General features: G+C 34.1%; 1 protein-coding gene across 1 annotated transcript; it reads right to left on the bottom strand.

The window, feature by feature from the left end:
• Positions 1-6,522: 6,522 nt before the first annotated feature.
• Positions 6,523-13,526, bottom strand: NARA5 (pfkB-like carbohydrate kinase family protein). The gene is made up of 5 exons (XM_059574750.2): positions 12,872-13,526; positions 11,948-12,210; positions 9,534-9,651; positions 8,530-8,738; positions 6,523-7,169 (listed from the first exon to the last, which is right to left on the bottom strand). Exons 1-5 carry the CDS (start codon positions 13,277-13,279, stop codon positions 6,713-6,715), a joined length of 1,455 nt encoding a protein of 484 aa, XP_059430733.2. The 5' UTR covers positions 13,280-13,526; the 3' UTR covers positions 6,523-6,712.
• Positions 13,527-16,046: the final 2,520 nt, after the last annotated feature.

Genomic DNA, 16,046 nt, shown 5'->3' with positions numbered 1-16,046 from the left:
TGCTCCAAAGAGATTCACCAACCTTTTTTTGCTTTCAAAAAAGTATATTCATGAATTAACTTTTTATGGAACATATCATCACAATACCACAAATTTCGCACAAAAAGCCAAACACAATGTGGCATGTCTACCAATATTTGTTCCTCTTCTTATGGCAAAATAAAGACTCATGTTTTCCATTTTTTCTATTATTTTTTTCCTTGATTTCAAACGTTATGTTTTCCCTCACGATGAGCAAACTCTTTAATTGAGTTTAAATTTAATGAATAAAAATAAAAATATATGAAATATAAATTGGGTATGCTTGTTAATCTGTTTTGAGATGTTTGTTTGAAAATGTGTTCTGATATGACATAAAAGTAAAAATAAATTATTATTATTATTATTTTTTATGATTGTTTTATTTGTTAAAATTTTATTTAAAAATTATATATATATAATTGATTATTATTTTTTTTTATGATTGTTTTATGTTTTTTTTATTTGTTAAAATTTTATTTAAAAATTATATATATATAATTGAAAAACAAATAAAGCTTTATTTATTTATTTGATTGAAGATGAGTCATAGACTTTTGTTCTTTCTAGAAACTCTTGATATGGACACGAACTTTGTGTCATTCTTGTGCTGCAATTCTACCGGTATTACCGGTAAAGAGAACCTTTTTTTTTTTTTGCTAATTGTCTTGTTGAAAGTGACTGAATGCCACGTGTCCCATTAGCTCCAATAATTGTCCTTATGGCAGCTCTCAGCCGTCCATTTTGGTGTGCATCAACACGCATCTTTTGCGCTGTACTTTGTTGAAAATATTTATTAAAATATAGAAAGAAAAAAAATAATGAAGGTTTTTCTTTTCATGTCAAAAACATTAAAGAAAGAGAGAGAGAAAGGGAATATATATATTCGGGTATTGTTGGTAGTTGGTGGTGGCCAAAGGACAAATGCACCATTTAATTAAACTTTTAATATTGCTCAATTTTATAGTCAATTAAAAATGTAATAAGAATCCATATATATATATATATATATTTCCAAATTTTCTTTAACGAATTTCTATAAATTACTTTTTTCCATATTTTGAGATAAAGTAGTAATATAAAAAGATTGTTTTTAGGGGTAACTTTATTGAAAACTCTTGAATTTTCACTCGATTTTATAAAGCTTTCCCAAACTTCAAAATCCTCAATTTAGTCTCATAAACTTTCAATTACTTTCAATTTGAACCTTTATTAAAAAAAAAAAAAAAAAAAAACTTTCAATTTGAACCCCTTGGTCAAATTTAGGGTTTAGAAATACCAAAAAAGACCAAAATATCCCTGATTTTATTTTATTTTTTAATAAAAAAAGGTTTTGGAATTAAGGGTAGAGTTGAAATTTTATAAAAAAGTTATGGGCATAAACGTTATGTGACGTTTAAAATATGACGGAGGGTTCTAAATTGATTGCAATTGAAAGTTCAGGGGACTAAATTTGAGAGATTTTGAAGTTTATGGAGAAGTTTGTCAAATCGGATAAAAGTTTAGGGGTCTTTAATGAAGTTAACCCTTCTTTTTATCTTTTCTTTTCTTTTTCTTTTTTTCCTTCTCTTTTTGCAAATTGCAATTCTTTTACTAGTAGCATTATTCTTCACAATGACACGCATTAATCACATTCATGTCACACCGGTTAATATGGTGTATTTTAATTTTTTAATTTTTTTTTAAATGACTAACATGAAAAGCTATCTAAATATGAAATTAAGTGTGAAAAAGAATATTACTGTTCTTATATAAGACATTATTTGTATGAATTTTATGTTTTGATTTATATAGGTGAAAATAAAAAATTAGATAAAATGAAAATATTGAAATACCTCCTCCCCGTCATTTTTCTTATTCTTCTTATCTATGATGGTCACTATCATTATTTTCGTACACTCTGTTTTTCTTTTGACACTTTTTTGTGTAATTACTTTTTTTTTTAATCATTTAACTTTTTAGCTTTAATACTTCTTAATAGACTATTAAGAGGATGTTGATCAATTTAAATTAATACTAGTAAGTTTTGTTTATATATATATATATTAAAATATTTGATTACATATATACATAATAATTAAGTTTAGAATGATGCACAGTTGAGTAGTGGTAGGTAGGACACTCAAGGTCACGGGTCATACCAGTTGGGTGCATCTTTCCCTTGTTTACTGATCATATCTCTAGAATAACTCCATTAAAAAAATCAAAATAATGGGCGATTTTTTTTTATTATTATTATTTATTTTATTTTTGGTCAAAAGAAATTTGTAAGGGTATATACTATATAGCAGCCTTCCATTTAAGGAAAAAGTTAATGAGTTCTTAGTTAAGAGTCTGTCTAGCTTTACGATTTTGTAGGTTAAAAATGTATTTCTAAATAAAATTGCGAAAAGATGACAGCTTTAAATCGCACGTTTTGAAATCGGAACACCAAATGAACCCTAAATCTAAAAATGGAAGGGGTTTAGACATTTAACATTTTGTTTGGTTTACTGTATAATAAATCCTAATTATTTTTAATGGAAAGAAGTTTATTTGAATTATTTCTTAATTATTAGTCCTGATTATGTAATGTGAATTGCTGGTCATAGCTAAGAATGAATGATTTGTTGAAATAGGAGAAGGTCATTTTCGGAAATTTGTCTGTATTGATGATTATGAATGCAAGAAGGTCTCCTGGAAACCCCCCAAAAAAGTCTTGATTGGACTTAAAATTATGTCAAGGTGAGTACTCAATGAGCACTGCCATGATAAGCTCCTGCCTCCCAAGCAAGTGCACTATTTGATCGACTCACAAGTATTAATCCAAACTTGGTTCATACTCTTAAAACATAAATATCATTCATATGATATTTTATGTGTACTATGTAAACATTTCAGCATGATTCGGCGTGAAATGATTTTTATTGGAAAATGTTTTTAGTTGAAATTATTTTTCAAGAAAATTACTTCACTGGATGACATTTTTCGGCATTTGATTCGTATGAAAAATCAGCAAATAAGTCTTATATTTTTATCTAATCTGAGGAGTTGTAAGAAAAAAAGACACCAAATAGGAGTTACAAAGGAAGAGAGAGTATGAGAATAAAATGCCTTTAGGGTAAGATTGAGATTAAGTGCAATTATTTGCCCATATTATTTGCAGTTGAGAAGGTAATTGTGAGATGGTCCTTTTGGGGTTCACCTGCCCGAGGTGATATTTGGGTAGCCTGAGACCTGCTTGGACATGTAAGCCTCATAAAAGGCTTTCTCACAATAGCCCGGCCGCAAGTACAGGAGTGCAGTGGAAAATGGTCAAGCAAATATTTGGGTAGCTTAAGACCTGTTCAGGCAAGTAGGCCTCATAAGAGGCATTCTCACAATAGCCCGGCTGCAGGTATGGGAGTGCGGTGAAAAATGGTTTACAAACAGACATATGTCCTTAAAATATATGATTTTGCATGTTAAAAAGACTGATGCATTGAAGAGTCTTTTAGTGAGCTCATAATATAGTATTCTGAGAGACCACTCAACTCAAAAGCTTAAGCCTATTGGTTTTGGCCCAACTATGCTATATTAACCACTCACATTTTGTACATCTTTTCAATGTGGAGCTCAATCTTTCTTACACTCACACGTGTATACTCAACATAAAATTACATTCTCTGAGAACAAATATCAATTGAATAGACTAAAAACTTACTTTGGCTAAATTTGAAGAAAAAATTCATTCATTACATATTGGCCATGGACTCACCTATGTAATGGATAACTCCTGAGAGGGAGTATGATTTACACGATCACATAATGGGAATGGTCAGCCACTTTGACCCTCTCATGTATGGGCATGTCATGAAAAGAGAGAAGTGTCCATTATGTTTTGTCAGAATATTCTAAAAGAATGGAGGAAATCTAATCCCCAAGGTGGAGTGCCATGATCTTATTCTGAGTCTTCGTGAAAGTTTTTGCTGTCTAAACAATGAACTGGAAATCCTATATTATGTTTGGCTATATGGGGTTATGGCAATTTGATTTCCCATTGAAGTGGAAATCCCACTAATAGTTGCTTATATGCATGTCCAAACAGGCTGGTTTCAAAAGCTTTCTTGTTGCTTTAGTTGCTGATTCTTATCCTTAGCCAAATGCACAATTTATGTAGTCATCAATCACTTTAGTGGGATCCTCAGCATTATCTCTGAGATATGCTCTATGTCATCCCACGGATTCTTTAGTAACCGTATTTTGTTCCTTCTCTTTTGGTCCACTTGCTCCACCATAGAAACTATTTCTAAAGCCATTGAGGATAGGGTGGGCATAAGGGTCCCACCTTTGATGAAACTTGCCTAAGCCATGATGTCAATTAGTTTACAATCACTCATCGTATGATGATATGTGCAATAATTAATGCAAAGAAGTTGCAAATGCCAAGCCCACAATTATTTATTTACAAACATTGATGGGAAAAAATCCTCTGTTAGGTTACCCACATCACCAACTTTGGTCTATTCAATGGTAATTTCATATTGCCTTCAGTTTGTGTCTTGTGCCTATGAACAGAAGAAGGAAGGATGTCACTCGTACTCAGAGACGGAGGGAGGGGGGGGACGTGGGCCATGGTCCCCCCCCAAAATAAGGAAAAAAAAAATTTAAGTAAAAAAAATAATAAAAACCTCAAAAATAAGGAAAAAAATTATAAGTTAAAAAAATAATAAAAAAAAGTAAAATTAAAGTTTTAATTTTAGTCATTTGGCCCCTTCAAAAAAAAAAAAAAATTGCCCCTATTTTTAAATTTTTTGGCCATATCTAATAAAATTTTTTGGCCCTATTTTTAATTTTGTTGGCCCATACCCACTAAGTTTTTTTTATTTTTGGCCCTTACTTTCAAATGTTCACTTTTTTTAGCCCTTACAGTAGTCTTTAGTTCATAAAAAACAACCAAAATAATTTTTTTTAATAAAAAAATTTTAAAGAACCGAAAAAAAAATTTAGTTGGCCCCTTTCCATAAAATTTCCTGGCTCCGTCCCTGCTCGTACTTTACCTTCAACTTGTGCATGCACAATTTGTATCTTGTGTCTGTGCACACAGGATACAAGCTGAAATAAAACCCGTCTTCAATTATTACTGATATTGCACCCTAAACTTGTGTCCAAAAACGCCCTAATCATTTCATTATTGCCCCCACCAAAACCATGTGAACCCTTCAATGAGGGAAAGACCTACTTTTAAGTGTTGCTTATGAAACTAAAATATTCTCCTGAAAATAAAATAAAATAATCCAACCCCATCTCTGTTTTTAGTGCCTTTTATTGAAAGCTCAACCTCAATGGTCAGAATGTGTAGTTTTGTTGAAGGACAACAAATTGAAAAATAAGGAGAGAAGGTCGAAATTTGTTTTGGCATCCTCAGCATGTGTGGTTTACAACTCTTAACGAGTCTATTGAAATCTGCTTCAATCATTTGACCATTCTAACCACTACAATGTCCTTTGTCAGAATAAACTTATATATATATATATATATATATATATATATATATATATTATGACATTTCAAAGTTCCAGAATTTTTTTGTTTATGCAAAATGAAACGTTTCTTTAGTATTTAGAAACCTTTTTTTGAAAATGTTTTGGGAGAAACCCATATATCTTGTAGAAACCTTGTTTATTGATTTCCATAATACTGTATGGTGGGCTCTACCAAATGACGATCAAACTAGGAAAATTATTGGTTCTTTTTTGGCAGTTTGGAGAATGCAGGAAAATAGACCATTTCCTAACCTTACACACACGCCTGCGCATAATTAATTGATACCAAACAGATGATTCACGTATAGCCAAGGGCTATATTTGTACTTATAACTGAAGAAAAGAATAAAAAAACAAATGAAGCATTATTTGACCAAATTAAAGCCAGTTTTCCTCCCAACGCCCCAACTACCCTTTGGGTGTCAATGAATGGTTGGGAAAAGTATTTTATTCGGAGTAATGCTACTTTTCACATCGGCTGACGAGACGTGTTTTACGTGGTAGCTTCTTATGTCAACGACTTAAATAGTAATAATAATAATAAACTAAAAAGCCACTTAACATAACTTACTTTCAACTTTACCACAGATTAGAAATTGCTTCCATGAAAAAGCATAGAAAATTGAAAAAATTGGCCCTCCCTCGGCACATGAATCACAAACAAACAGCCAAAATCCAGGCTGAAGTTTTGGAAGCTTCAATCAGACTATCCTTATTTGGTTTCTAAAAACTGGCTCACTTATGAATGAGCCAACTGGACCAATGTTCCAGCTTTGGTGGGAATGTATATCAATATTGGGCTCGTTTGGCAACATTTTATAAGATAGCTTTTTGCTTTTTAGCTAAAAAAAGTAAAAATATTAACAAGCAACTCAACATAAAACACTCAAAACTACTTTTACCTTTATGTCATCATAACAAAAAAGTAAAAAGCACTCTAAAAACTGTTGCCAAACAAACCTAGTATGTCTGGAGAATTAGACCACAGCATGCAATAGTGTTAATGGAAAAAACCACAAGACTGTTTTCTGGGCATTCAGATATATTGCAACTAAGATTTCATGACACTATGCTGAACTACTCAATCAATGCCTAAGCAATTTCTTTGCCAGACAATGTGCAACAATAGAATGTACAGAGTTACATAGATATGAACAGAGGAAAGAATGTAGAGGGCATAGGGCACCTGACTAGAAGCTGGAAATATGATCTGAACCAACATCTGATTGGACGGTGGAGCCGCCATCAAAGTGGAATGAGAATGATTCTGCTAATTCAACTGCATCTTGAACTCTAAGCCGGGTGCCCTGTTGCCCAACAACTGTAGCCGCAATCCTAGCAGCTAATGTACCCATTCCCTTCAAATCTGACACCCCTCGTAAAATACCATACAAAAGACCAGATGCATATGCATCCCCAGCACCACAAGTGTCCACTGGTACACATGGGGAAGGAGGGATATATACAGCTTCTCCTTTTACACCTATGTAAGAGCCTCTGGGCCCATCTGTAACTGAGACTAGGGGAACAAAATGGCTCAGATACCTTGCAGCTGAAATGGGACTTTCCTTTGGGGCAAAATGACATAAAGCTCTAGCTTCATCACTATTTGCAAAAACAATGTCGGCATGGTTTCCAACTATTTCCCTAATAGCAGAAAAGGAAAGAAAATTAGACACTATGATGCAAAAAAAAGGGAAACAAACAGGGAAGAAGAAAGAATTTTAAATTTGTGTCCTAAAATTGACATATTAAACCAGAGAGCAGATGAAATAGCTTCAGAACAAAAATCTTCTTCTACCACAATCTAGAAAACTATCAGGCCTCCAGCGACCTAGTTTTAATAGTAGCACTTAAAACAAGCCCATCATGTTTTTTATGATGGCTAAGAAATCTTAGTGAAGAATATTTCAATTTCTACACGAGGATTTGAATGAATGATCCCCCTTTCCACGGAGGTTCAAATTATACACCCGAGGACTTCAGTAACTGAACTCATTTTGATACAATTCTGGAAATAATAGCAGCCCCGGAATACTTGCTTTCAGCTGGATGGAAAACCCAATTAATTGATTCAATCTTCCGGGTGTGTCATAACCTCTAATGATCGTTACTAGGTTCATATGTCAATGAAGTCCCACATCCACCTCATCATCATCATAGTTGTAAAGTTTTAGAAACTTCCCCAAGAATCAGGGGATATTAAAACCAGAGTACAATATCTTTCACTAGGATTGATTTGTGGGAATTCTATTAGCAGTTGAAGACATGACACCAAATCCACCTTATACGGCACTATTTTTTAAACTTGTCAAAAGAATTTGACTTCATTCACCTAAAAGACATATAAATTAGAAGGATGTCTTTTTCCTTTTCTGTTCAAGAAACTAATACATAGTTAATAGTTTCTTAATTAATCAATTATCTATGGTTCTTCTACATACAGTGAACACCAAAACATTGGGACATAGATGTTTAGTCTTATAAATTGATGAAACAAATCTGTGTGTGCGCACACCTGCACCCATGTCGGTGTATCCATGTCCTCATGTCTAGGGATTTTTTGGAGTCTTACACCCTATGTCCATATCACCCAGTTAACAATTCTTGGAATATCAGGGGGTATATATACACACATAAGATAGCCCCAACTATGTCATGCATCCTGTGTGTTCTCATAGCATGAATAAGAATATATGGCATCCCGACTATGAAGAATTTAAAGTAAAAACAAGTTCCATAAACCTTGGAACATGAACAAAAATCTCACAGGTTAAAGTTTTAACAACATGTGTCTCACATCCTTTTTTTTAAAAAAAAAAAATATATATGTCATCCACATTGAAGAGAACATGTGAACCACCGCAGTAGGTTTGGTTGTAATTTGTAAAACTACTTCATTCATCCTTTCTATTGGGGTGGGAGAAGAGGCCTTAGCAAAGTTAAAATGTAAAATCCTCATGGCATGCATGTGAAATGAATAAACCAAGTCAGCTAACAGTCATACCAGAAATCATCATAGTGTCTCTCGATGCAGGAGACATCTGATGCAGTGACAGCAACCAGGGCACCACACCTGCGTGCTTCCTCGCATGCTTTGGTCATTGTTTTAATTGTATCGGGAAGTTCAAATAAATACCCTTCAACAACAAGTATATTTGTCTTTGAAATTATGCTAGCTAAGCTCGGATCATAACTAACAGTTGAAGATGTGCCCTGACATCAGAAAGCAAGATATATTAGCGTCTCATTCAATCCCCTTCGTATACAATACACACATACCAAATAAGGGCATCAAAGAGTTTCTCGTGGAATATAAGTTTAATAGGTAAACTTTAAACTGCCTATAAATTTCTTTTAGAAATTAAAAGACAGATGCTGCCTATTGCAAACAAAAAGAAGAAATCCATTCTCTCATAAGTTTCAGCAGCGAAAAGAGTTTATTTTGTACCAAAATAATAATGTAATTAATAAATAAGAAAGGCCAACCTGGAATAGTTCACGCAATGAGTTTCTACCACTAAAAAGCTACCAAGTCAAATAACATCATTTCCAGCGTAATTCAGATCCTTGTCCTACAATAGCCAGTAGACAAAGAAAATCGGGAATTCTCATTCTAGTCCCTCATCATCTTCTTGGGCATGCAACATCCCTAAAGATGTGCCCAATTCTCTTTTATTCATAAGCAACCCCAGATTGATTTCAGACTACATGACCAATTTCAAATTTTTTTCCAAATTAACTAAACCATGACTTAATAAAACAAAAAACAACCGTGTGCTACACAAGCTACCACCAGTATGTAGTAAATTGTACATCAACGCATGGATAAGCCATTAAGGTTTCATCCCAAGGAAAAAAAAAGGGAGGGGGGGACATTTTCAGGATTCGACTTTCCCATGTACATCAACCAATCATTTAGAATCGTGCAACACTAACAACATTCTTCTTTGAAAAAAAAAACATAAAACCTTTGAAATATGAAGTGGAATTCAAAATTTGATATCTGACCTGATATGAAAGCATTGTGCGATGAGCATCTGGAGTTGTGAGAACTATCACTGTCCCTGTTGTCCCATCCTTGATGGGTGCAGATAGAAAATGCACATTTGCCCGACGCAGTTTTGCCCTATTGAACACATTAAATAATTCTTAAAATAGGTATCAAATAGTTCAAATGTTGACCCCAAATAATCCTTGCAAACAATTTAAATACTTAGAAAATGCTAGAGAGAGAATACCAGAAAATATGTGAGTGCAGTATAATATGAAACTTGTTAAGAGTAAATTTATGAACATTTGAGGAGTATTATGTAGTTTCCCAATAGTATAAGGAATAATATGTAAGCCTTCTAGAAGAAGGCCTGGTGTCCTAGTGAGCTGTCTCCTGCAGCTGTACAGAATATTCCTGTAATTTGGCTGTTCCATTTAACGAACGAAGGAGGAGGAATGAGCTATGTACACTCACTAGCTCCATTCCATTCCCTAGCTTTCTTCCCATTTCAATTTGTTACATGGTATCAGAGCATTGCAATAATAGCGTATAGCAAATAAAGCCTATGTTCTTTCTCACTTCTCTAATTTGTTCATTCTTCTTTTTCTTTTTGCTTTTTTCTTCCTTTTTTTTCTCTGCACTTGTCACTCGTGCTTTGTTCTTCCGCACCTTGGGGTTGGAGGCACTGGCGTTGTCATCACCTTAGCCATGTTATTTGTATCTAATGCAAACCTCCAATTATGTGCTGATTTCCATACCAGGGGTTGGTCTAAATTCTTCCATTGAAACATATATTCTCAGGAAAAGTAATGTGGTGGTTGGAACTAAACCACAAAATGATCTAACAAGTGACCTCTTAGGGAATACTCCAGTGGAGATGCACAAACATGCCCCATATTCATTCTGCTGATACCACTTTCACGGAAAGATATTCTTTACCAGGTTCTTCTAGTCATAAGCAAAAAATATCTACATCTCTTATTATTCAACCACAAGAAAGATTTCAAACTAGAATACCAATCTCTTAAAAAAAGGTCATCTAATGAGCATTCTGCTTGATTAAGATGGAAAAATAGTTAGAGACATCATTTGAGTAAACACAAACAATGGATCAAAAGGTAATGATAAAAAGAAGAAAACAAAAGAGATTTCATGCAATGCTTGGAAAGACCTCCAATAAATTGAAAGATGTGACCATCTCAACAAGGGCCAAGAGAGGCACTTGATACCTCGTTCATGACCATTCAAGAATCTTGTTCGATTTTTAACCACTTCAAGACCCTAACAACCAAGCCTCTAGAGGACTCCACCCTTCCAAATCAGAGGTACAAAAACAAAAAGGAGATCCCTGGACCACGGTGAGAAATAAAAAGGTAAGGCAAGGAATAGAGTAAAGGAAAAAGAATATCATTAGCAGAGGAACATCCACCAAACTCAAGGGATCACACCCTGAAGTCATGGAAGGAGTCGGATACACGCATAAACACCTCACATGTGAAATTTAAAAAGGCAAGATCGTCAAACTCTCATATACAGGATCTGGTTTGGAATTATAGTTCTGGCCAAGTAAACCATGGAAAGGGATAAGCATCAGTAAATAGTTATTGTGGGAAAGAGCTAGGTAAATGACAACAAAGAATGCTGTCTCCTTGTTTCTATATCGTGATGTAAGAACTAAAAAACACCTACTAGTGGCCATAATTCAATAACAACTCAACATTTTCAAAGGTAATCTTTCAAGGAAAAAGAAGAGTAAACATATCAGCCAGATAGGGGTCCTAGAAATTTTGAATTTCTCCAAAACCTAGCTGTCATAACTAGGTGAAATATAGAATGGAGTTTTCCTAATCTCCTTAGAGATCTATGTTTATGAGGAATTCAATAGTTATCCTAGCCACAAGGAAAAAATCATATCATCTCAACAATGCATAATGCTTGCCCACACTATCAATCACCAGAATCTCAAATTCCACCAAGAGAGGATTCTGTCAGGAGGAGACCAAGTACTTAATGGACCATCAAAAATGATAACAAAATTAGAGATCCTATTGTTTTCTGGGTCATTCACATAACACAGAAGACAGATATAACTCATGACTCACTATCTTTTTCGATGACATTCACACAAGATTATTGGGTACCAGAAGTTATAAGTCAAGGATTTAGAAATAATTAGACAATGTATTGGGTATTATCAGCATCAATAACATTAATCCTATTGAAGAAAAAGGCAAAAGTTACTTGAGATATACTCCTCCAATGTACTTAATACAAAAGAGTGCTGAATTTCAATTTATCCTCTTTTCTTTTTCATTTTTTCTTTTTGGTGAGGTAACAACCAGCCACAGTTTCACTAGCCAGAAGTTTAGGTCACTTACTTCTCGATAAGAAATCAATAAAACAAATAAGTGTAGTCAAACCAGCGCCTGACCTGTAGAAGCCACCCAATGGATCGCTCCCTACACTGCCTACCATGGCTACATTCAAGGCAGGGCCTCCAATAGGCCTACTACCAAGCCTAGCCAAGGCCACTAAGCTGTTGGAAAGAGATCCACCAGCAGCAGCCTTATAGCTGCAACCATCCATAGCCCGCAAAACTCTACCCCTTTCCTCATGATTCACAACCTTCCTCGTTCCTTTCTCTAATCCCAGTTTATTCAAAAATTCATCATCGACCATGCCAGAGAAATCAACCTAAAAATATTTAAACAAAGATGTAAGCAAGAATATATATATATTTTTTTCTTAATACCACAATAAAACATCAAATGCCAAAAGGTAAAAATTTGAAGCAACCTGCAGAGATAATCACAAATTAGTGCTAAATTCCAAGTGATATCAGATATAAGTGACTGACAGCATGTTGTGACGAATACTTAAAATTCTAAATAAGTCATGATTTTTTTTAAAAATTACCTCATGCAAATATATAAAAATGATCATCTTGCATATATCAAAGTCTTGAAAACCAAATTTGAGTACTCTAATTACTTTCGCAAATGTTTCTCACGATCAGAGAGCACAATAACAAAGCAATCAAAATATAGATACAATGCAACACTCCCCGGACACTATAAAACGAATTATATGCATGACTCCCTAAGTAAAATCAAATGTATTCTATGTTATAACTAATATGCAAGTCGTTCCACGAAAACAGAGATAGAAAAACCATAAATACCATCAGGACCTGCATCCAAAGGCAAAACATCGCAGGAGTAACACAGTAATTCACACAAATAACATACCATGACATGGAAAAATAACTCTTTCTCACATTTTCTCGGTAACCATACAGAAACTTAAAAAAAATCAAAATTAACCAAAAAACAAAATCAAAATCAAAAAAAATTACCATGGCTTGTCCAAGACCCAAGACATCCCATCTCTCGGGCAAAATACAAGACCCAAAATTCAAATCCTCCTCTGCTTCTACCTCCACTTCTTCCTCGTCACTATTACTCTCATCTTCTTCTTCACTCCCACTCCCAAACTCTGGCCCTCCCTCACCTGCAAAGCTCCTGCAGGAAGCCATCCTAGAAAACCCATGTGGGCCTTTCATCACAGAAGCATGTCTCAACCTCTCTCTCCCTCTGGAACAACAAAAGGCAAAGACTTTGGAATACCCAGCTGGTGGTTGAGGGTGGTGATATAGAAAAGAAGGGTGGGTGTTGAGAGGGAAAGTAAGAGGAGGAGAGAGCGGTGGGGAGAGGAGGAGAGTGGAGACGTGAGGAGGAGAAGAAATGGGAAGAGATAAAGACATAGATGACAGCTCCTATGTGATGGAAATGCTTTGAGGTTTGCTGTTGCTGGGTTTCTAATTTGAGAGCTTCTTCTTCATGAAGTGGCCGTAGTCCCAGAGCCCCCTATTCCTTGGGAGGGCAATGGAGGATAAATCCCAATGGCTATCTTCTTCTTGTCTGATCAAATTGCTTTTCTTTTATCGGTGAATATACAAAAGAAGAGAAAATTAAGAGACCTCTTGTCTTGTTACTGACCTCACGTTTCTTTCTACGCCGTTGCCTCGATTATTCTCACACTCTCGCCCTTTTCTTTTTCTTTTTTAATTGTATTACTATTTTTTTTTTTTTAGAGAGTAATCCTACTGATTCTATAATTTCGCACGTTAGGGGTTATCTTCTTTTCAGATAAATGCTTTTTGGGTGTTCTTGAATATTATTTTTTAAAAAAATAAAAAAATTACCTTACAAGTTTTTCATATTGTTTATAAAAAACAATAATCACATATGATTAAGGAGAACACTAAAAATAACCATAACATTTTTTTTTAGTAATCATTTTATTATGTTAATGTGGCAATGTGAATATATTTTTGATTTTTTTTTCTTTTTTAATTAAGATTTATATAAATAGCTCCGCATGTTAGTCGCTTTAAACAACTACCATATATAGAAAGCTAATTAATATTCAATAATTTGCTAACTGCTAGAAAGATACTAGAACCCAAAAAGCTAGCCAATATTGGAAGAATGGTGATTTAATTATTCTCAAAACCTTGCTCTCAAGTCTCACCAGCAAAACAGAACTTTTGTGTGTCTTCAAGAGACTTTTATACTCCAATAAAATTTGACCCTTTAAAATGTTGGAAGCATTCAAATAAGATTGGAGCATATAGGAAACCACCCCATTGAACTTTGTAACCGGCCACCCCTTAAAAAAAATCTGATTTTGTCTAGTGTTAAATTGTCAGTTATTCCAAAAGTTTACTACAAAGTTCAATCTTAAGCTTTTGGGATAACTGGTAGTTTAACATGGTATCAAAGCCAAAGGTTATGGAATCGAACATTGACTCCGTCATTCTCATGTGGTTTTACATTGAGATTTGCAATTCTCATATACGGAAATGGATAAAAGATGAAAACCAAACATTTTCCCGAGTAGAAAATGGTAAAGTTTATTGAGTTTTCCGTATGTGCGTTTTGTTTTTTTTTTTACATGTCTTTACGAGGGAAGAGAAAGGGGAGAAGATAATTCGAACTAATGACTTTCGCTTTATGAGGCGTGGTTCTTAACCGATTTAATTATCCTTTAAGGACGCATATATGTATTTTACAACGCTTGTTGTGTGGTTGTTTTATCCTATGATGTTTGTTCTTTTGGGAAAACAATTGAATTTAAAGTTACCTATTTCATCCATATATGTTCAGGAAATTTGCAAATGCACACTATTACACATACAATCACCTGAATATATACACAAATTCATCCTGCATATATTAAAGTCTTGAAACCCAAATTTGAGTACTCTAATTACTTTTCCAAATGTTTCTCACGATCACATAGCACATATATAATCCAACACTCCTCAGACATTATAAAACAAAAATTAAATGCATGTGCCTTCATTAGTTGTTTTGAGTCTCACTAATGTTATGATGAGGTTGGGTCAGACTATACCTTATTTGGACTACTTAAGAGAATGTTTATGGTTTATACCGTATAAGCCCCTCATGTGCGACTCTGAGCAAATAAGTGTTACTATGGTCATACCTAGTTAAAATAACTACAATCGTTCCACCATTCTCCATACTCTTCCAACATTTTCATCAACAAAGCAAATGAGAAAACAGAGGTAGAAAAAACATAAATACCATCAAGATCTAAATCTAAGTCAAAACATCGCAGGAGTAACACAATAATTAGTAAGTCTTTCAAGTTTAAACACCCCCCCCCCCCCCCCAAAAAAAAAAAAAAAAAAAACAGGGGAAAAAACAGAAGACCCAGAACAATCTATTAATTTTTTTTTTTTTCAAGAACACTTTCCAAGATAAAAAGAGGCTTATAATGAACAAGTTCACATAAATAACATACCATGAAGGGTTATTTGACTGTTCAAGAAAACAACCAACACGAAAGGCAAATCAATATTCAATAGCAAGTTCATGTGACCCACTATAAAAATATTGGACAAAACTTGAATGACAACTAAGGAGTCCATTTGATATCGAGTTAAACCATGAGTGCCAAAAACATACTTAACCCTTAAATTTATTTAAAGTTAGGGTTCTTAGGTTGTAGACTTGTAGCAACATAGATATGTCACACGTAACAACTTTTGGAAGGTTGTAAAGACACTAGTGACTAGACTATAGTTTTGTAATGACGTTATGTTTTATACATATAAAGTATAATCCAATTATAAGCTTTGCTTTCTTTTTCTTTTTTTTTTTCTTTTTTTGTGATAAAGACGAGTTTCCAGTTTCAAAAATAAAAATAAAAGTTTATACTTAAATTTGTATAAATTGAAGAAAATACATTGAACTTTCATGGAGTTGTATGCGTATGTCAACAGTTGGAAAGCCTTCGTGCTCGACTCTTTAAAAAAAGAGTAATGTTATTTATTAAGGGTTAAATACTAAATTAGTCCCTAGGGTTTCACAACTTTATTTTTTCCCCCCTAGGGTTTCATTTTTATCACAGGAGGTCTCTGTGGTTTTGATAAGTGACCAAATTAGTCCATCCGTTAGTTGACCGTTAAACTAACGGCCACCCCCTTGGCAATTTGGGGG

The sequence above is a fragment of the Corylus avellana genome, chromosome 2 (genome assembly GCF_965113065.1).
Source record: "Corylus avellana chromosome 2, dhCorAvel1.hap1.2, whole genome shotgun sequence".
In the NCBI taxonomy this organism is placed as follows: Eukaryota; Viridiplantae; Streptophyta; class Magnoliopsida; order Fagales; family Betulaceae; genus Corylus; species Corylus avellana.
The sequence above is the reverse complement of the archived record's forward strand: the minus strand, read 5'-3'. Positions and strand labels throughout refer to the sequence as shown.

Bases quoted from the DNA above. Each gene is read 5' to 3' on its own strand.
- NARA5 (XM_059574750.2), bottom strand. From the start codon at position 13,279: ATGTCTTTATCTCTTCCCATTTCTTCTCCTCCTCACGTCTCCACTCTC. The intron at 9,652-11,947 runs GTCAGGCGCTGG...TGTGTTCAATAG, and splicing joins CCATTGGGTGGCTTCTACAG to GGCAAAACTGCGTCGGGCAA. The intron at 7,170-8,529 runs GTATGACTGTTA...TTCTGCTATTAG, and splicing joins AGACACTATGATGATTTCTG to GGAAATAGTTGGAAACCATG.